We start from the raw sequence: 21,258 nt of genomic DNA on the forward strand, positions 1-21,258 counted from the left end.
AGAGAGAGGCCACAAGAAGCTATCTTCCCTGATTTCAGAAGCCGCAAATTCTAACACTGGGGATTTAAAATACTAAATTAAAATATTTATTCACAAAAGAATTGTGTGCCAGGCTGCTGCAAGAGGCGAGGGAGGAGGTTGCAGGGGCTCTGACCCAAATTTCCAATTCCCCTCTGGCCATGGAGAAGGTAGTAAAAAGTCTGACAACACCAGGTTTAAGTCCAACCGATTTATTTGATAGTAAACTCACTAGCTTTCGAGGTTTCCCTCTTCGTCAGGTGACAAAGTCTGGCGTCTGAGGCCAGAACTCTCCATTCGCCTGATAAAGGGGGGAACCTCGAAAGCTAGTGAGTTTACTATCAAATAAATCGGTTGGACTTAAACCTGGTGTTGTCAGACTTTTTACTGTGTTTACCCAGTCCAACGCCGGCACATCCACATCATGGAGAAGGTGCCAGAGGATTGGAGAACAGCTAATGTGATATCACTATTTCAGGAGGGTTGTAGAGATAAACCAGGGAACTACAGACCACTGTGTCTCATGTCAATGGTTGAGAAACTATTGGAACAGATTCTGAAGGAGAATGCCTCTCCATTTGGAGAGGCAAGGTTTGATCAGGGATAGTCAGCTGGGTTTTGTTAGAGTGAAGTCATGCCTAACAAATTTGATTGAATTTTGTGAGCATGTGACCAAGTGTCGGACGAGGGGAGTGCGGTTGATGTTGTTTATATGGATTTCAGCAAACCCTTTGACAAAGTCCCACATGGGAGACTTATTAAGAAGGTAAATGCACAGGGGATATAGGATGATCGGACAAGGAGGATTCATAATTGTTTTATGGTAGGACTCAGAGGGTGATGACAGAAAGCTGCTTTAGTGACTGGAGGCCAGTGACCAGTGGCATGCCACAGGGATCTGTGCTGGGCCCCCCGATTGTTTGTCATTTATATAAATGATACAGATGACTATGTGGGGGATAGGATTAGTAAGTTTGCCGATGACACAGAGATTGGCCGAGTGGGTAACAGTGAGGTTGATGTCTTGGGTTCCAGGAAATTATAGATGAGATGGTCAAATGGGTGGATAAGTGGCAGATGGAATTTACATGGAAACATAGAAGATAGGAGCAAGAGGAGGCCATTTGGCCCTTTGAGTCTGTTCCGCCATTCATTCTTTTTAAACCGCGCTAGGTTGAAAAGGAGACCTGCTGTAAACAGCGGGCAGCGTTGGAGCGGGCAGCTGAGTGAGAGGTAAGCTGAGTGAGCTGTAAGGGCTTAGGATCAAAGGGCTTGGGAGAAAAGGGCCAGGTACGTTTGACTTGTTAACCGTGTTCAGTAGTACTACAGGGAATAATGGAGGGGCATGTGATGTGCTGTTTCTGTATGACGTGGGAGCTGGTGGACCCAGGGTCCCTCCCAGTGACCATGTCTGCAGTAAGTGCTGGTTGCTGGAGGAGCTCCAGCTCAAAGTAGATGAGCTGGCCTCTGAGCTACAGACGCTGAGGCTCATCGGGGGTGGGGGGGCAGGGAGGGTGCCATTGATAATGGGGTGCAAGAGACATCCACCCCCACTGGACTGGCTCACTTTAAGGGTCAGAAACAAGAGGGGGCTGCTGAGAGGAGGAAGGAGGGTGGGGAGAGGAGGAAGGAGGGTGGGGACCAAATGCCTCAGCCTCTCAATCTGCATAACAGGTTTGAGGTTCTTGCTTCCAGTGTGGACAAGAACGAGGGCGGTGAGGTTGGTGAGCAAACTGCACACGGTACGGTGATGCAGACACAGGACATAGACAAAGAGAAGGTGAAAAGGAATGTAGTGGTAATTGGGGATAGTGTGGTTAAGGGTATTGACACTGTCTTTTGTCACAATGACAAAGTGCACAGAAGGGTGTGTTGTCTGCCTGGTGCTCGGGTCCAGGATGTCACACCTGGGCTGCAGAGGAACCTGGAGTGGGAGGGTGAGAACCCGGTCGTTGTAGTACATGTGGGTGCCAACGACGTAGGCAAAATGCGAACTGAGGATCTGGAGAGGGAGTATGAAAAGATGGGAATGGAATTAAAAAGCAGAACCAACAAGGTGGTTATCTCTGGATTACTACCTGAACTGCGTGCAGATAGGCGTAGGGTAGATAGGATTAAAGAGGTGAATGGGTGGCTCAGGGATTGGTGTGGGAGGAATGGGCTTGAATTTATGGGGCATTGGCACCAGTATTGGGGCAGGTGGGACCTGTTCAGGTGGGATGGTGTTGGTCTGAACGCAGCATGGTTTCATTAAAGGGAAGTCGTGTCTGACAAATTTACTGGAGTTCTATGAGGATGTGTCTAGGGCGGTGGATAGAGGAGAGCCGGTGGATGTGGTGTTTCTGGATTTTCAGAAGGCGTTTGACAAAGTACCTCACAAGAGGTTATTGCAGAAGGTCGAGGGACATGGAGTTGGGGATAGGGTGTTAGCGTGGATAGAGGATTGGTTGTCAAATAGGAGGCAGAGAGTGGGGGTCAACGGGTGCTATTCAGATTGGCGGATGGTGACTAGTGGAGTGCCCCAGGGGTCGGTGCTGGGGCCTCAGCTTTTTACCATTTATATAGATGATCTGGAGGAGGGAACCGAGTGTAGGGTGTCGAAATTTGCTGATGACACCAAGATTGGTGGAACGGCAAATTGTGCGGAGGGTGTGGAGAGCCTGCAGAAGGATCTAGATAGGCTGGGCGAATGGGCCAGGAAATGGCAAATGGAATTTAATGTTGGCAAGTGTGAGGTGGTCCACTTTGGTAGGAAGAATGGTAGGAAGGACTATTACTTACGTGGCGAAAAACTGCAGCAGGCGACGGTGCAGAGGGACCTCGGGGTCCTTGTGCATGAGTCGCAAAAACCGAGCCTGCAGGTGCAGCAGGTGGTCAGGAAGGCGAATGGGATGCTGGCCTTCATAGCGAGGGGGATTGAATATAAAAGTAGGGAGGTCTTGCTGCAGCTGTATAGGGCATTGGTGAGGCCGCAGCTGGAGTAGTGTGTGCAGTTTTGGGCGCCGCACCTGCGCAAAGATATTTTGGCCTTGGAGGGAGTGCAGAGGAGGTTTACTAGGCTGATACCGGAGTTGAGGGGGTTGAGCTATGAGGAGAGGCTGAATAAACTGGGCTTGTACTCGTTAGAGTTTAGAAGAATGAGGGGAGATCTCATTGAGACGTATAAGATGATGAATGGGATGGATAGGATAGAGGTGGAGAGACTCTTCCCGCTCAAAAAAGACAGTAGGACCAGGGGGCACAGCCTCAAGATAAAGGGGGGGGCGGTTTAGAACGGAGTTGAGGAGGAACTTCTTCACTCAAAGGGTGGTGAATCTCTGGAATTCTCTGCCCGTTGAAGTGGTGGAGGCTGCCTCGCTAAATATTTTTAAGACGCGGGTTGATGGGTTTTTGATAAGAGAGGGGATTAAGGGTTATGGGGAGAGGGTGGGAAAGTGGATCTGAGCCACGACAGATCAGCCATGATCTTATTGAATGGCGGGGCAGGCTCGAGGGGCTAGATGGCCTACTCCTGCTCCTATTTCTTATGTTCTTATGAACCGTGCTGGGACCAGAGTCCTGGCGAATCGTAGAAATAGGACTGTGGATAGGGCTTTAGACTAATTAGGGAGGGGGAGAGTGCGAGGGTAGGTGAAATTACAGGGTCTAAAGTAAAGGAGAGGGTACAGGTACAGGAAGAGGCCAAGGATGTCCCAATAATAAAGGGAGTAGGGGGCATGAGTAAGGTTGGTAGCGTTCCTTCAAATAGGGTCCAGGTGATGGCTGGGATGAAGACACTGTATCTGAATGCACGAAGCATTCGGAACAAAGTGAATGAGCTGGTGGCGCAGATCAGCACAAATGGATATGATCTGGTGGCCATTACAGAGACGTGGCTGCAAGGTGACAGGGACTGGGAGCTGAATGTCCAGGGGTATCAAGTGTTTAGGAAGGATAGGCGGGAGGAAAAAGTGGAGGGGGGTAGCTCTGCTGATTAAGGATAGTATCAGGGTGGTTGTAAGGGAAGATATCGGCTCCAAAGAGCAGAAAGTGGAATCGCTGTGGGTGGAGATTAGGAACAGCAAAGGGAGGAAGACGCTGGTGGGTGTCGTCTATAGGCCCCCAAATAATGACCTGGAGGTGGGGCGGGCTGTTAACGCGCAAATAATGGAACGGCGATAATTATGGGGGATTTCAATCTACATATTAATTGGTCGACCCATGTTGGACGCGGTGGGCTTAAGGAAGAGTTCTTGGAATGCTGCCGGGATACTTTCCTTGAACAGTGTGTGTTGGAGCCAACGAGGGAGCGAGCTATCTTAGACCTGGTGTTATGTAATGAGGCGGGTAGAATTAGGGACATTGTTGTGAAGGATCCTCTTGGGAAGAGTGATCATTGTATGGTGGAGTTTCTGATGCAGATGGAGGAGGAGAAAGTGTCCTTTGTTTGAACAGAGGGGAGTACGATAAGATGAGAGAGGAATTGGCGAATGTTGATTGGGGAGCAGATTGGGAGGTAGGTCTGCTGAGGAACAGTGGAGGATCTTGAAGGAGATCTTTCTTGGTGCTCAGCAGAAATTTATTCCGATGGTAAAAAAGGATCATAGAAGGAGAGATAATCAGAGATTATCTCACCTCCTATGATCCTTTTTTACCATCGGAATAACGAAGGAGGTAAAGGAGAGTATTAAATTAAAAGCTGATGCGTTTAGAGTGGCTAAGAGTAGTGGGCGAGAAGAGGATTGGGAGAGGTTTAAATATCAACAAAGAATGACGAAGAAGTTGATAAAGAAAGGAAGGATAAACTATGAATCTAGGCTAGCACTAAATATAAAAAAGGATAGTAAGAGTTTTTATAAATATATAAAAAGCAAGGGGCTGGCTATGGTGAACGTTGGACCCTTAGAGGATGAGAGGGGGGATTTAGTGGTAGGGGATGAGGAAATGGCTGAGGCCTTGAATAACTTTTTTGCTTCAGTCTTCACGGAGGAGGATGCAAATAGTTTGCCGGGTGTTAACGATGGAAAGATGGTAGGAGTGGAGGGCCTGAATGAGATCATTGTTAGTAGAGAGGTAGTGCTCAACAGACTGGAGGGACTGATTGTGGACAAGTCCCCGGGACCGGATGGAATGCATCCAAGGGTTCTGAAGGAAATGGCGGAGGTGATAGTGGATGCCTTGGTGATTATTTTCCAAACCTCGCTGGATTCCGGGGAAGTGCCGGAAGATTGGAAAACGGCTAATGTTACGCCGCTGTTTAAAAAGGGTAGCAGGCAAAAGGCAGGGAATTATAGGCCGTCAGTTTAACGTCTGTTGTAGGAAAAATGCTTGAATCCGTAATCAAGGAGAAAATAGCGATGCACCTTGAGGAGAATTGTTTGATAGAGCAGACGCAGCACGGTTTCGTTAAGGGGAAGTCGTGTCTGACGAATTTATTGGAATCCTATGAGGATGTGTCTAGGGCGGTGGATAGAGGAGAGCCGGTGGATGTGGTGTTTCTGGATTTTCAGAAGGCGTTTGATAAGGTGCCTCACAAGAGGTTGTTACAGAAGGTCAGGGGGCATGGAGTTGGGGGTAGGGTGTTAGCGTGGATAGAGGATTGGTTGTCAAATAGGAGGCAGAGAGTGGGTGTCAATGGGTGCTATTCGGATTGGCGGTTGGTGACGAGTGGAGTGCCCCAGGGATCGGTGCTGGGGCCTCAGCTATTTACCATTTATATAGATGATCTGGAGGAGGGAACCGAGTGTAAGGTGTCGAAATTTGCTGATAACACAAAGATAGGTGGAACGGCAAATTGTGCGGAGGGTGTGGAAAGTCTGCAGAGGGATTTAGATAGGCTGAGTGAGTGGGCGAGGAACTGGCAGATGGAATACAATGTTGGCAAGGGTGAGGTATCCATTTTGGTAGGAAGGACTACTACTTACAGGGCGAAAAGCTGCAGCATGCTACGGTGCAGAGGGATCTGGGGGTCCTTGTGCATGAGTCGCAAAAACCCAGCCTGCAGGTGCAGCAGGTGGTCAGGAAGGCAAATGGGATGCTGGCCTTCATAGCGAGGGGGATTGAATATAAAAGTAGGGAGGTCTTGCTGCAACTGTACAAGGCACTGGTGAGGCCGCAGCTGGAGTACTGTGTGCAGTTTTGGTCGCCGCACCTGCGCAAGGATATTTTGGCCTTGGAGGGAGTGCAGAGGAGGTTCACGAGGCTGATACCGGAGTTGAGGGGGTTGAGCTATGAGGAGAGGCTGAATAGACTGGGCTTGTACTCGTTAGAGTTTAGAAGAATGAGGGGAGATCTCATTGAGACGTATAAGATGATGAATGGGATGGATAGGTGGAGGTGGAGAGGTTCTTCCCACTCAGAAAGGACAGCAGGACTAGACGGCACAGCCTCAAGATAAAGGGGGGGCGGTTTAGAACGGAGTTGAGGAGGAACTTCTTCACTCAAAGGGTGGTGAATCTCTGGAATTCTCTGCCTGTTGAAGTGGTTGAGGCTACCTCACTAAATATATTTAAGACGCAGGTAGATAGGTTTTTGATAGGCAAGGGGATTAAGGGTTATGGGGAGAGAGTGGGAAAGTGGAACTGAGCCACTTCAGATCAGCCATGATCTTATTGAATGGCGGGGCAGGCTCGAAGGGCTAGATGGCCTACTCCTGCTCCTATTTCTTATGTTCTTATGTTCTTATTACGATCATGGCTGATCATCCAACTCAATAGCCGAATCCTGCTTTCTCCCCATAATCTTTGATCCCATTCACCCCAAGTGCTATATCCAGCTACCTCTTGAATACATTCAATGTTTTGGCATCAGCCAATTCCTGTGGGAATGAATTCCACAGGCTCACCACTCACTGGGTGAAGAAATGTCTCCTCACCTCCGTCCTAAATGGTCTACCCTGAATCCTCAGACTGTGACCCCTGGTTCTGGACTCCCCCACCATCGGGAATATCCTCCCTGCATCTACCCTGTCGAATCCTGTTAGAATTTTATAACTCTCTATGAGATTCCCCCTCATTTGTCTGAACTTCAGCAAGAACAATCCTCATCAATCTCTCCTCATCCATCAGTCCCACCATCCCCGGAATCAGCCTGGTAAACCTTCACTGCACTCCCTCGAGAGCGAGAACATCCTTCCTCAGAAAAGGAGACCAAAACTGCACACAATACTCTAGGTGTGGCCTCCCCAAGGCCCCTGTATAATTATAACAACACATCCCTGCTCCTGTACTCGAAACCTCTCGCAATGAAGGCCAACATGGTGTACTCGCCTTCATTAATTTAGGAATTGAGTTTAGGAGTCGGAAGGTAATGCTGCAACTTTATAGGACCCTTGTCAGACCCCATTTGGAGTTCTGTGCGCAGTTCTGGTCGCCTCACTACAGGAAGGATGTGGAAGCTATTGAGAGGGTGCAGAGGAGATTTACAAGGATGTTGCCTGGATTGGGAGGCATGCCTTATGAAGATAGGTTGAGGGAGCTAGGTCTCTTCTCCCTGGAGAGACGAAGGTTGAGAGGCAACCTGATAGAGGTTTATAAGATGTTGAGAGGTATAGATAGGGTGGATTCTCAAAGGCTATTTCCCAGGGCTGAAATGGTTGCTACGAGAGGACACAGGTTTAAGGTGCTGGGAAGCAGGTACAGAGGAGATGTTAGGGGTAAGTTTTTCACTCAGAGGGTGGTGAGTGAGTGGAATCGGCTGCCGTCGGGGGTGGTAGAGGCGAACTCGCTGGGGTCTTTTAAAAGACTTCTGGATGAGTATATGGGATTTAATGACATTGGGAGCTACAGATAGTTCTATGGCTTAGAACATAGAACATAGAACATTACAGCGCAGAACAGGCCCTTCGGCCCACGATGTTGCGCCGACCAGCTTTTAAAAAAAAAACAACACTAACCCACTAATCTAAACCAATCCCATTTCGTCCATAAACCTATCCACAGATCTCTTAAACGCCCCCAAACTAGGCGCATTTACAACTGCAGCTGGCAGGGCATTCCAGTCCCTCACCACCCTCTGGGTAAAGAACCTACCCCTGACATCAGTCCTATAACTACCCCCTTGGTTGGTATAGATGTGGTCGGCGCAACTTGTGGGCCGAAGGGCCTGTTTGTGCTGTAGTGTTCTAAGTTCTATGTTCTAACATGAAGTGATGGACTTCTGAGGCTGTACAAGACTCTGGTCAGACCCCATTTGGAGTATTGTGAGCAGTTTTGGACCCCATATCTAAGGAAGGATGTGCTAGCCTTGGAAAGGGTCCAGAGGAGGTTCACAAGAATGATCCCTGGAATGAAGATCTTGAAGAATGGTTGAGGACTCTGGGTCTGTACTCATTGGAGTTTAGAAGGATGAGGGGGGATCTTATTGATCTTGGTGTGTTTGACCATACACCTCTGAAGGTGAAGAGGCAGTTTCATAGGGCAGTGAAAAAGGCACACAGGACACTTGTCTTTATCCATCGAGGTAGAGATTACAAAAGCAGGGAGCTCATGTTGGAGTTGTATAGAACTTTGGTGAGGCCACAGCTGGAGCACTGTGTGCAGTTCTTGTCGCCACATTATCGGAAGGATGTGATTACACTGGAGGGGGTGCAGAGGAGATTCACCAGGATGCTGACTGGGATGGAACATTGAAGTTACGAAGAGAGGTTGGATAGGATTGGGGTGTTTTCATTGGAGCAGAGAAGACTGAGGGGCGACCTGATTGAGGTGTACAAGATTATTCGGGACACTGACAGAGTGGATAAGGAGCAACTGTTCCCCTTAGTTGAAGGGTCAGCTCCAAGGAGACACAAGTTAAAAGTGAAGGGTGGGAGATTTAGGGGGATTTGAGGAATTACCCAGAGGGTGGTGAGGGTCTGGAATGTGCTGCCTGGGAGGGAGGTGGGGGCGGGATGCCTCACATTCTTTAAAAAGTATCTGGATGAGCACTTGGCACATTAGAACATTTCGGGCTATGGGACAAGGGCTGGCAGATGCGGTTAGGTAGAAGGTCAGGGCTTTTCATGTGTCAGTGCAGACTCGATGGGCCGAAGGGCCTCTTCTGCACTGTAGGATTCTGTGATTCGGTGACAGGGAAGTGAGTGATATCTGGAGTCGAGTGTGCTGGTTTCCAGTGATCACATTGAAGCCGTTTTCTCTGCTTGTAGAGGTTGGCTGCCCTTCAGACCGACTGTACCGAGAATGTGTGAGCAGCGAGGGTTGTCCGTACAGCTGTGCCCATCTGAGCGGACTGGTGGACTGCTTCAGCGATGGCTGTGAGGAAGGTTGTCACTGTCCTATCGATATGTACTTACACAACGGATCCTGTGTCAAGGTGAGAGTTGGGCCTCCCATTGAGTTTATTGAGGATGAGAATTTGATGAAGGTTCCAGGCTTTATTTATGGAGTGGCCGAGGAAGTTGATCTCAGCGGGTGTGGGATTGAACTGCACACACAGCAGCAAGAAACTCCTTCACCCAGAGGGTGGGGAATGTGTGGAATTCACTACCACAGAATGTAGTTGAGGCCAAGTGAGGTCAGATTTCAAGAAGAAATTAACTATAGCTCTTGGGGCTAAAGGGATCACGGGATATGGGGGGAGGGTGGACCAGGATATTGAATTTAATGATCAGCCATGACCAAAATGAATGATGGAGCAGACTCGAAGGGCTGAATGGCCTCCTCCTGCTTCTAGTTTCTGTGGAGCTCCCACAGGCAGCAGCCATGACACCTCACACATATAGCCATCCATGCTGTGGGAAGTCAATACATTTATTTCAAAGAACAAAGAAAATTCCAGCTCAGGAACAGGCCCTTCGGCCCCTCCAAGCCTGCACCGACCATGCTGCCCCCGACTGAGCTAAAGCCCCCTGCCCTTCCAGGGACCATATCCCTCTATTCCCATCCTATTCATGGATTTGTCAAGATGCCCCTTAAAACTCACAACCGTATCCATTTCCGCTTCACCCCCCACCCCCCCCAGCAACGAGTTCCAGGCACCCACCACCCTCTGTGTAAAAAAACTGCCTCGTACATCTCATTTAAACCTTGCCCCTCGCACCTTAAACCTGTGCCCTCAGTAATTGACTCTTCCACCCTGGGAAAAAGCTTCTGACTATCCACTCTGTCCATGCCTCTCATAATCTTATAGACTTCTATCAGGTCTCCCCTCAACCTCCATCGTTCACTGAGAACAAACCAAGTTTCTCCAACCTCTCCTCATAGCTCATACCCTCCATACCAGGCAACATCCTGGTAAATCTTTTCTGTACCCTCTCCAAAGTCTCCACATCCTTCTGGTAGTGTGGCGACCAGAATTGAACACTATATTCCAAGTGCAGCCTCACTAAGGTTCTATAAAGCTGCAACATGACTGGCCAATTTTTAAACTCAATACCCCAGCCGATGAAGGCAAGCATAAGAACATAAGAAATAGGAGCAGGAGTAGGCCATCTAGCCCCTCGAGCCTGCCCCGCCATTCAATAAGATCATGGCTGATCTGAAGTGGATCAGTTCCACTTTCCCGCTTTCTCCCCATAACCCTTAATTCCCTTGTCTATCAGAAACCTATCTACCTGTGACTTAAATATATTTAGCGAGGTAGCCTCCACCACTTCAACGGGCAGAGAATTCCAGAGATTCACCACCCTTTGAGTGAAGAAGTTCCTCCTCAACTCTGATCTAAACTGTCCCCCACTTACATAAGAACATAAGAAATAGGAGCAGGAGTAGGCCATCTAGCCCTTCGAGCCTGCCCCGCCATTCAATAAGATCATGGCTGATCTGTCATGGCTCAGTTCCACTTTCCCGCCCTCTCCCCATAACCCTTAATCCCCTCTCTTATCAAAAACCCATCAACCGCATCTTAAAAATATTTAGCGAGGCAGCCTCCACCACTTCAACGGGCAGAGAATTCCAGAGATTCACCACCCTTTGAGTGAAGAAGTTCCTCCTCAACTCCGTTCTAAACCGCCTCCCCTTTATCTTGAGGCTGTGCCCCCTAGTCCTGCTGTCCTTTCTGAGCGGGAAGAGTCTCTCCACCTCTATCCTATCCATCCCATTCATCATCTTATACGTCTCAATGAGATCTCCCCTCATTCTTCTAAACTCTAACGAGTACAAGCCTAGTTTATTCAGCCTCTCCTCATAGCTCAACCCCCTCAACTCCGGTATCAGCCTAGTAAACCTCCTCTGCACTCCCTCCAAGGCCAAAATATCTTTGCGCAGGTGCGGCGCCCAAAACTGCACACAGTACTCCAGCTGCGGCCTCACCAATGCCCTATACACTTATCTTGAGGCTGTGCCCTCTAGTCCTGCTGTCCTTTCTAAGCGGGAAGAATCTCTCTACCTCTACCCTATCCATCCCCTTCATTATCTTATACATCTCTATAAGATCCCCCCTCATCCTTCTAAACTCCAACGAGTACAGACCCAGTCTATTTAGTCTCTCTTCATAGTCCAACCCCCTCATCTCCGGTATCAGCCTAGTCAACCTCCTCTGCACTCCCTCCAAGGCCAATATATCCTTCCACAAGTGCAGCGACCAAAACTGCACACAGTACTCCAGTTGCGGCCTCACCAGTGCCCTGTACAGTTGCAGCAAGACCTCCCTGCTTTTATATTCTATCCCCCTCGCTATAAAGGCCAACATCCCATTCGCCTTCTTGATCACCTGCTGCACCTGCAGACTGGGTTTTTGCGACTCATGCACAAGGACCCCCAGGTCCCTCTGCATCGTAGCATGCTGCAGCTTTTCGCCTTTTAAATAGTGATCCCTCCTACTATTAATTCTGCCAAAGTGGATAACCTCACACTTGCTAACATTATACTCCATCTACCAGGTCCTCGCCCACTCGCTCAGCCTATCCAGATCTCTCGGCAGACTGCAACTGTACAGGGTACTGGTGAGGCTGCAGCTGGAGTACTGTGTGCAGTTTTGGTCGCTGCACTTACGCAAGGATATTTTGGCCTTGGAAGTAGTGCAGAGGAGGTTCACTAGGCTGATACCGGAGTTGAGGGGGTTGAGCTATGAGGAGAGGCTGAATAAACTAAGGTTCACCATGGAAGGCTTCTGCAGAAAATGCAGATGTATGGGATTGAGGGTGATCTAGGAAATTGGATAAGGAATTGGCTGGCGGATAGGAGACAGAGGGTGGTGGTTGATGGTAAGTATTCGAGATGGAGTTCAGTTACTAGCGGTGTGCCTCAGGGATCTGTTTTGGGGCCACTGCTGTTTGTAATTTTTATAAATGATCTGGATGAGGGTATAGTTGGGTGGATTAGTAAATTTGCTGATGACACCAAAGTCGGAGGTGTGGTAGATAGTGAGGAGGGGTGTCTTAGTCTACAGGGAGACTTGGACAAGTTGCAGAGCTGGGCCGAGAGGTGGAGGATGGAGTTTAATGCGGAGAAGTGTGAGGTAATTCACTTTGGCAGGAATAACAGATGTGTAGAGTATAGGGCTAACGGTAGGACTCTGAATAGTGTGGATGAACAGAGGGATCTAGGTGTATGTGTACATAGATCCCTGAAAGTTGGGAATCAAGTAGATAGGGTTGTTAGGAAGGCATACGGTGTCTTGGCGTTTATTGGTAGGGGGATTGAATTTAGGAGCCGCAGCGTCATGTTGCAACTGTACAAAACTCTGGTGCGGCCGCATTTGGAGTATTGTGTGCAGTTCTGGTCCCCACATTATAGGAAGGATGTGGAGGCTTTGGAGAGGGTGCAGAGGAGGTTTACCAGGATGTTGCCTGGTATGGAGGGGAGGTCCTATGAGGAGAGACTGAGGGATTTGAGGTTGTTTTCGTTAGAAAGAAGGCGGCTACGAGGGGACCTTATTGAAATATATAAGATGATTAGATGATTGTTCACGCAAGGGGACATGAATGTAGCTGAGGAGACACTGGGGTGCAGGGGTGTAAAATAGATAGTATTGCAGTTGATACGGGGGATGTGCTGGATATTTTAGAGGGTTTGAAAATAGATAAGTCCCCTGGTCCGGATGGGATTTACCCTAGGATTCTCTGGGAGGCAAGAGAGGTGATTGCGGAGCCTCTGGCTCTGATCTTCAGGTCGTCATTGGTCTCTGGTATAGTACCGGAAGATTGGAGGACAGCAAATGTTGTCCCATTGTTTAAGAAGGGGAGAAGAGACTTCCCTGGGAATTATAGACCGGTGAGTCTTACTTCTGTGGTGGGTAAGGTTTTGGAAAGGATTATTAGAGACAGGATTTATAGTTATTTGGAGAGTAATGAATTGATTAGAGACAGTCAGCATGGTTTTGTAGCGGGTAGGTCGTGCCTTACTAACCTTATTGAGTTTTTTGAGAAAGTGACCAAAGAGGTGGATAGGGGTAAGGCAGTTGACGTGGTGTATATGGATTTTAGTAAGGCGTTTGATAAGGTTCACCATGGTAGGCTTCTGCAGAAAATGCAGATGTATGGGATTGGGGGTGATCTAGGTAATTGGATCAGGAATTGGCTAGCAGATAGGAGACAGAGGGTGGTGGTTGATGGTAAATATTCGTCATGGAGTTCAGTTACGAGTGGTGTGCCTCAGGGATCTGTTTTGGGGCCACTGCTGTTTGTAATTTTTATTAATGATCTGGATGAGGATATAGTTGGGTGGATTAGTAAGTTTGCTGATGACACCAAAGTCGGAGGTGTGGTAGATTGTGAGGAAGGGTGTCATCGTTTGCAGGGTGACTTAGAAAAGTTGCAGAGCTGGGCCGCGAGGTGGCGGATGGAGTTTAATGTGGAGAAGTGTGAGGTAATTCATTTCGGTAGGAATAACAGATGTGTTGAGTATAGGGCTAACGGGAGGACTTTGAATAGTGTGGAGGAGCAGAGGGATCTAGGTGTATGTGTACATAGATCCCTGAAAGTTGGGAATCAAGTAGATAAGTTTGTTAAGAAGGCATATGGTGTCTTGGCGTTTATTGGTAGGGGGATTGAATTTAGGAGCCGCAGCGTCATGTTGCAACTGTACACAACTCTGGTGCGGCCGCACTTGGAGTATTGTGTGCAGTTCTGGTCCCCACATTATAGGAAGGATGTGGAGGCTTTGGAGAGGGTGCAGAGGAGGTTTACCAGGATGTTGCCTGGTATGGAGGGGAGGTCCTATGAGGAGAGACTGAGGGATTTGAGGTTGTTTTCGTTAGAAAGAAGGCGGCTACGAGGGGACCTTATTGAAATATATAAGATGATTAGATGATTGTTCACGCAAGGGGACATGAATGTAGCTGAGGAGACACTGGGGTGCAGGGGTGTAAAATAGATAGTATTGCAGTTGATACGGGGGATGTGCTGGATATTTTAGAGGGTTTGAAAATAGATAAGTCCCCTGGTCCGGATGGGATTTACCCTAGGATTCTCTGGGAGGCAAGAGAGGTGATTGCGGAGCCTCTGGCTCTGATCTTCAGGTCGTCATTGGTCTCTGGTATAGTACCGGAAGATTGGAGGACAGCAAATGTTGTCCCATTGTTTAAGAAGGGGAGAAGAGACTTCCCTGGGAATTATAGACCGGTGAGTCTTATTTCTGTGGTGGGTAAGGTTTTGGAAAGGATTATTAGAGACAGGATTTATAGTTATTTGGAGAGTAATGAATTGATTAGAGACAGTCAGCATGGTTTTGTAGCGGGTAGGTCGTGCCTTACTAACCTTATTGAGTTTTTTGAGAAAGTGACCAAAGAGGTGGATAGGGGTAAGGCAGTTGACGTGGTGTATATGGATTTTAGTAAGGCGTTTGATAAGGTTCACCATGGTAGGCTTCTGCAGAAAATGCAGATGTATGGGATTGGGGGTGATCTAGGTAATTGGATCAGGAATTGGCTAGCAGATAGGAGACAGAGGGTGGTGGTTGATGGTAAATATTCGTCATGGAGTTCAGTTACGAGTGGTGTGCCTCAGGGATCTGTTTTGGGGCCACTGCTGTTTGTAATTTTTATTAATGATCTGGATGAGGATATAGTTGGGTGGATTAGTAAGTTTGCTGATGACACCAAAGTCGGAGGTGTGGTAGATTGTGAGGAAGGGTGTCATCGTTTGCAGGGTGACTTAGAAAAGTTGCAGAGCTGGGCCACGAGGTGGCGGATGGAGTTTAATGTGGAGAAGTGTGAGGTAATTCATTTCGGTAGGAATAACAGATGTGTTGAGTATAGGGCTAACGGGAGGACTTTGAATAGTGTGGAGGAGCAGAGGGATCTAGGTGTATGTGTACATAGATCCCTGAAAGTTGGGAATCAAGTAGATAAGTTTGTTAAGAAGGCATATGGTGTCTTGGCGTTTATTGGTAGGGGGATTGAATTTAGGAGTCGCAGCGTCATGATGCAACTGTACACAACTCTGGTGCGGCCGCACTTGGAGTATTGTGTGCAGTTCTGGTCCCCACATTACAGGAAGGATGTAGAGGCTTTGGAGAGGGTGCAGAGGAGGTTTACCAGGATGTTGCCTGGTATGGAGGGGAGATCCTATGAGGAGAGACTGAGAGATTTGGGGTTGTTTTCGCTGGAAAGAAGGCGGCTAAGAGGGGACCTTATTGAAACATATAAGATGATTAGAGGTTTAGACAGGGTGGATAGTGATAGCCTTTTTCCTGGGATGGAGAAAGCTAGCACGAGGGGGCACGGCTTTAAATTAAGGGGGGGTAGTTATAGGACTGATGTCAGGGGTAGGTTCTTTACCCAGAGGGTGGTGAGGGACTGGAATGCCCTGCCAGCTGCAGTTGTAAATGCGCCTAGTTTGGGGGCGTTTAAGAGATCTGTGGATAGGTTTATGGACGAAATGGGATTGGTTTAGATTAGTGGGTTAGTGTTTTTTTTTAAAAAGCTGGTCGGCGCAACATCGTGGGCCGAAGGGCCTGTTCTGCGCTGTAATGTTCTATGTTCTATGTTTAGATAGGGTGGACAGTGATAGCCTTTTTCCTCGGATGGAGAAAGCTAGCACGAGGGGGCATAGCTTTAAATTAAGGGGTGGTAGATATAGGACGGATGTCAGGGGCAGGTTCTTTACCCAGAGGGTGGTGAGGGATTGGAATGCGCTGCCTGCTGCAGTTGTAGATGCGCCTAGTTTGGGGGCGTTTAAGAGATCCGTGGATAGGTTTATGGATGGAAAGGGTTTGGTTTCGGTTAGAGGGTCATTGTTTTTTAACTGGTCGGCGCAACATCGTGGGCCGAAGGGCCTGTTCTGCGCTGTAATGTTCTATGTCCCAGGTTCTATGTTCTAAACTAGGCTTGTACTCATTAGAGTTGAGAAGAATGAGGGGAGATCTCATTGAGATGTATAAGATGATGAATGGGATGGATAGGATAGAGGTGGAGAGGCTCTTCCCACTCAGAAAGGGCAGTAGGGCTGGAGGGCACAGCCTCAAGATAAGGGGGGGGGTGCGGTTTAGAACGGAGTTGAGGAGGAACTTCTTCACTCAAAGGGTGGTGAATCTCTGGAATTCTCTGCCCGTTGAAGTGGTGGAGGCTGCCTTGCTAAATATATTTGAGACGCAGATAGATAGGTTTTTGATAGGCAAGGGTATTAAGGGTTATGGGGAGAGAGCGGGAATGTGGAACTGAGCCACGACAGATCAGCCATGATCTTATTGAATGGCGGGGCAGGCTCGAAGGGCTGGATGGCCTACTATTTCTTATGTTCTTATGTTCTTATGTCGCACTATCTGTAACTCCCATGACTTGCCTGGGTTTGCAAAACCTCACTTACTGTACTGTCTGGAGACAATACACATCTCTTTAACCTACGCGTATGCTATCTCCACTCACATTGTCTGCACCTTTAAGACTTGAATAACAGGTTAGCTGCAAAGACTCACTTTCTAATCAGTATTCTGTAAACTGTGTGTGTCTTTATATGCCCTTCTCTGATCAGAACCTTCCACACACCTGGTGAAGGAACACCGTTTCCGAAAGCTTGTGGGATTACTATCAGATAAACTGGTTGGACTTAAACCTGGTGTTGTGAGACTTCTTACTGTGTTTTCCCCAGTCCAACGCCTCTGTACATCTTTGACCGAGCCAGTTTTGTATCCACCTTGCCAGCTCACCTCTGATCCCACTGCGACTTCACCTTCTGCACCAGTCTGCCATGAGGGACCTTGTCAAAGGCCTTGCTGAAGTCCATGTAGACAACATCCACTGCCCTACCCTCATCAATCATCTACATCATGCCCTCAAAAAATTCGATCAAGTTTGTGAGTCACGACCTCACCGTCACAAAACCATGTTGCCTCTCGCTAATATGTCCACTTATTTCCAAGTGGGAATAAATCCTGTCTCGGAGAATTCATACAGGCTCTTCAGCCCATTGAGTCTGCACCAACCATAATCCCATCCAGGCTCTACCCCCATATCCCTACATTTCTTACCCGCTAATCCCTTTAATCTAAGCATCTTGGTACAATAAGGGGCAATTTTTTAACATGGTCAATCAACCTGACCCGCACATCTTTGGACTGTGGGAGGAAACCAGAACATTCTTTCCAATCATTCTTTCCAATAATTTCCCTACCACTGATGTAAGACTCACCAGCCTGTAATTACCTGGATTATTCTTGCTACCCTTCTTAAACTAAGGAACATTGGCTATTCTCCAATCCTCTGGGATCTCTCCTGTAGCCAGTGAGGATACAAAGATTTCTCTCAAAGCCCCAGCAATTTCCTCCCTTGCCTCTCTCAGTATTCTGGGGTATATCCCATCAGGCCCTGGGAACTTGTTTATCTTAATGTTTCTCAAGAACCCCAATACCTCCTTTTTGATCTCAACATGACTCAAACTGTCTACACATCCTTTCCCAGACTCATCATCCACCAAGTCCTTCTCTTTGGTGAATACTGACACAAAGTACTCATTTAATACCCCGCCCATTTCCTCTGGCTCCACACATAGATTCCCTCCCTTGTCCTTGAGTGGGCCAACCCTTGCTCTGGCTAATCTCTTGCTCTTTATGTGTGTATAAAAAGCCTTGGGATTTTGCTTAATCCTGCTAGCCAACATTTTTTCGTGACCCCTTTTAGCCCTCCTTACTCCTTGCTTAAGTTTCTTTCTATTTTCCTTATTCTCCACAATTGCTTCGCCTGTTCCCAGCCTTCTTCCTTTGACAAATGTTTCCTTTTTTCCTTTGACGAGGCTCACAATATCTCCCATTATCCAAGGTTCCCAAAACTTTCCATACTTATCCTTCATCCTTACAGGATATTAGGAGATATTTCTCTTAATTATTTAAGAGTTTCCCCCTCAGCTGAACACCCTGAGTCCCTGGACTCTATGCTGCCAGTGTAGAATAGACAACGCCGAGAAACCCCTTCCTCAAACACAATGGAGTCTCGCTCTGCTAATGTGAGAAATCAGTTTGAATTAGTCATATAATATAGGACCCTTTATGGGACCCTTGTCAGGCCCCACTTGGAGTACTGTGCGCAGTTCCGGTCGCCTCACTACAGGAAGGATGTGGAAGCTATTGAGAGAATGCAGAGGAGATTTACAAGGATGTTGCCTGGATTGGGAGGCATGCCTTATGAAGGTAGGTTGTGGGAGCTCGGTCTCTTCTCCCTGGAGAGACGAAGGATGAGAGGCGACCTGATAGAGGTTTATAAAATGTTGAGAGGAATAGATAGGGTGGATTCTCGGAGGCTATTTCCCAGGGCTGAAATGGTCACTATGAGAGGACACAGGTTTAAGGTGCTGGGAAGCAAGTACAGAGGAGATGTTAGGGGAAAGTTTTTCAATCAGAGGGTGGTGAGTGAGTGGAATCGGCTGCCGTCGGTGGTGGTGGAGGCGAACTCGCTGGGGTCTTTTAAAAGACTTCTGGATGAGTATATGGGATTTAATGGGATTGGGAGTTGCAGATAGTTCTATGGCTTGGTAGGTATAGATGTGATCGGCACAACTTGTGGGCCGAAGGGCCTGTTTGTGCTGTAGTGTTCTATGTTCTATGATGAATGACCCTGAGCTGAGAGTTTATACCTTTCTATTCTACTCTGTAAATGAGCAAAGCTCTCCTGGATTTATATTCTATCTGATTTACAATTCTCTGTCCCTAAACTCATGTGTTATGTTTAGGAATGTCCATGTGTTCTAACGGAGGAGATTCTGCAGTTATTCCAGAATCATTCCGTTGATTCTTCAGTCTCTGCTACTATTTTGATGGATAATGGTGCCGAGGTGCAGGAGGAGATCCCATCAGGAACCACTCTACACCATGACTGCAGCAACTGGTAATGAAGGTTCCTGAACCTTTTCACTGAACACAATCGATCAACATAAAATGACCCTGACAGATTGACATGAAAGAGGCCGGAAAATGATTGGGAGAGTTGGATGGATTACAGTCGGTTTAGGGAGGTCGAATAAACAAATGAGGCAAAGGAAGAGAAATTGGCCGAGAAATTAACAACTGCAACAACCCCAACTGGCTTGCATTGTTGCTGCAATATTCCCAACCACATGTTGTTGTTGTAATGTTCCCAACCCTCAAGCATCGTACACTCATCGAGAGATATATATATATAGCACGGAAACAGGTCTTCTATGAGACAGCCAGTTATTTATCCAATCGGCCAAATTTCCTTCTATCCCACACCTCCTTAGTTTCTTCACGAGCCTACCATGGGGAACCTTATCAAACACCTTACTGAAATCCATGTATACGACATCAACTGCTCTACCTTCATCTACACACTGAATTCAATCAAATTTGTGAGGCAGGAGTTACCCCTCACGAATCCGTGCTGACTATCCTGGATTAAACTGCATCTTTCCAAATGGTCATAAATCCTATCTCCCAGGACCCTTTCCATTAACTTACCGACCACCGAAGTAAGACTAACTGGCCTATAATTACCAGGGTCATTCCTATTTCCTTTCTTGAAGAGAAGAACAACATTTGTCACTCTCCACAATCCCTGTGGACAGTGAGGACCCAAAGATCAAAGCTTCACAGAGGAGATGTTAGGGGAAAGTTTTTCACTCAGAGGGTGGTGAGTGAGTGGAATCGGCTGCCATTGGTGGTGGTAGAGGCAAACTCGCTGGGGTCTTTTAAAAGACTTCTGGATGAGTATATGGGATTTAATGGGATTGGGAGTTACAGGTAGTTCTATGGCTTGGAAGGTATAGATGTGATCGGCGCAACTTGTGGGCCAAAGGGCCTGTTTGTGCTGTAGTGTTCTATGTTCTGTGTTCTAAAGGCTATACAATCTCATCTCTTGCCTCCCAAAGTATCCTAGGATGTATCCTATCTGGCCCAGGGGACTTATCCACCCTCAGGTTTTTCAGAATTGCGAATACAACATCTCAGAACATCTACCTCCTCCATCCTATCGGCCTGTATCACACTCTCATCCTCAAAAACACGGCCCCTCTCCTTAGTGAACACTGAAGAAAAGTATTCATTCAACGCCTCACCGATCTCTTCTGACTCTATGCACAAGTTCCCACTACTATCCTTGACTGGCCCTAACCTCACCCTGGTCATTCTTTTATTTATCACATAAGAGTAAAAAGCCTTGGGGTTTTCCTTTATCCGAATTGCCAAGGACTTCTCATGCCCCCTCCTAGCTCTCCTAAGCCCTTTTTTTTAACTCATTCCTAGCTACCTTGTAACCCTCAAGCGATCCAACTGAACCTTGTTTTCTCATCCTTACATAGACTTCCTTTTTCCTCTTGACGAGACATTCAACCTCCTTTGTGAATCATGGTTCCCTCACTCGGCCATTTCCTCCCTGCCTGACAGGGACATACCTATCAAGGACACGCAGTATTTGTTCCTTGAAAAAGCTCCACTTCTCGTTTGTGCTCACACCTGACAGTTTCTGTTCCCATCTTATGCTCCCTAATTCTTGCCTAATGGCATCATAGTTAACCCTGCCCCAATTATAAACCTTGCCCTGACCTGTGACCCTATCCCTCTCCATTGCAATAATGAAACCGAATTGTGGTCACTATCTCCAAAGTGCTCTCCTACAAACAAATAGAACATAGAACAGTACAGCACAGTACAGGCCCTTCAGCCCTCAATGTTGTGCCGAGCTATGTCTGAACCCAAGATCAAGGTATCCCACTCCCTATCATTCTGGTGTGCTCCATGTGCCTATCCGATAACCGCTTGAAAGTTCCTAAAGTGTCCGACTCCACTATCACAGCAGGCAGTGCATTCTACACCCCAACCACTCTCTGAGTAAAGAATCTACCTCGGACATCCCTCCTATATCTCCCACCATGAACCTTATGGTTATGCCCTCCAGTAACAGCTAACACCTGACCCGGTTCATTACCCAGTACCAAGT

General features: G+C 47.6%; 1 protein-coding gene across 1 annotated transcript in view; it reads left to right on the forward strand.

The window, feature by feature from the left end:
* The window catches only part of sspo (SCO-spondin), a gene marked incomplete at its 5' end in the record, with an annotated part of 592,643 nt that overhangs the window by 266,885 nt on the left and 304,500 nt on the right, over nucleotides 1-21,258 (forward strand). The window contains 2 exons of the mRNA XM_080183006.1: nucleotides 9,143-9,309; nucleotides 19,037-19,191. Coding sequence (XP_080039132.1) covers nucleotides 9,143-9,309; nucleotides 19,037-19,191 — 322 coding nt within the window. The remainder of the gene's footprint in view (nucleotides 1-9,142; nucleotides 9,310-19,036; nucleotides 19,192-21,258) is intronic.

The sequence above is a fragment of the Carcharhinus amblyrhynchos genome, unplaced genomic scaffold (assembly GCF_965287045.1).
Source record: "Carcharhinus amblyrhynchos unplaced genomic scaffold, sCarAmb.v2.hapA chromosome_114, whole genome shotgun sequence".
Classification (NCBI taxonomy): Eukaryota; Metazoa; Chordata; class Chondrichthyes; order Carcharhiniformes; family Carcharhinidae; genus Carcharhinus; species Carcharhinus amblyrhynchos.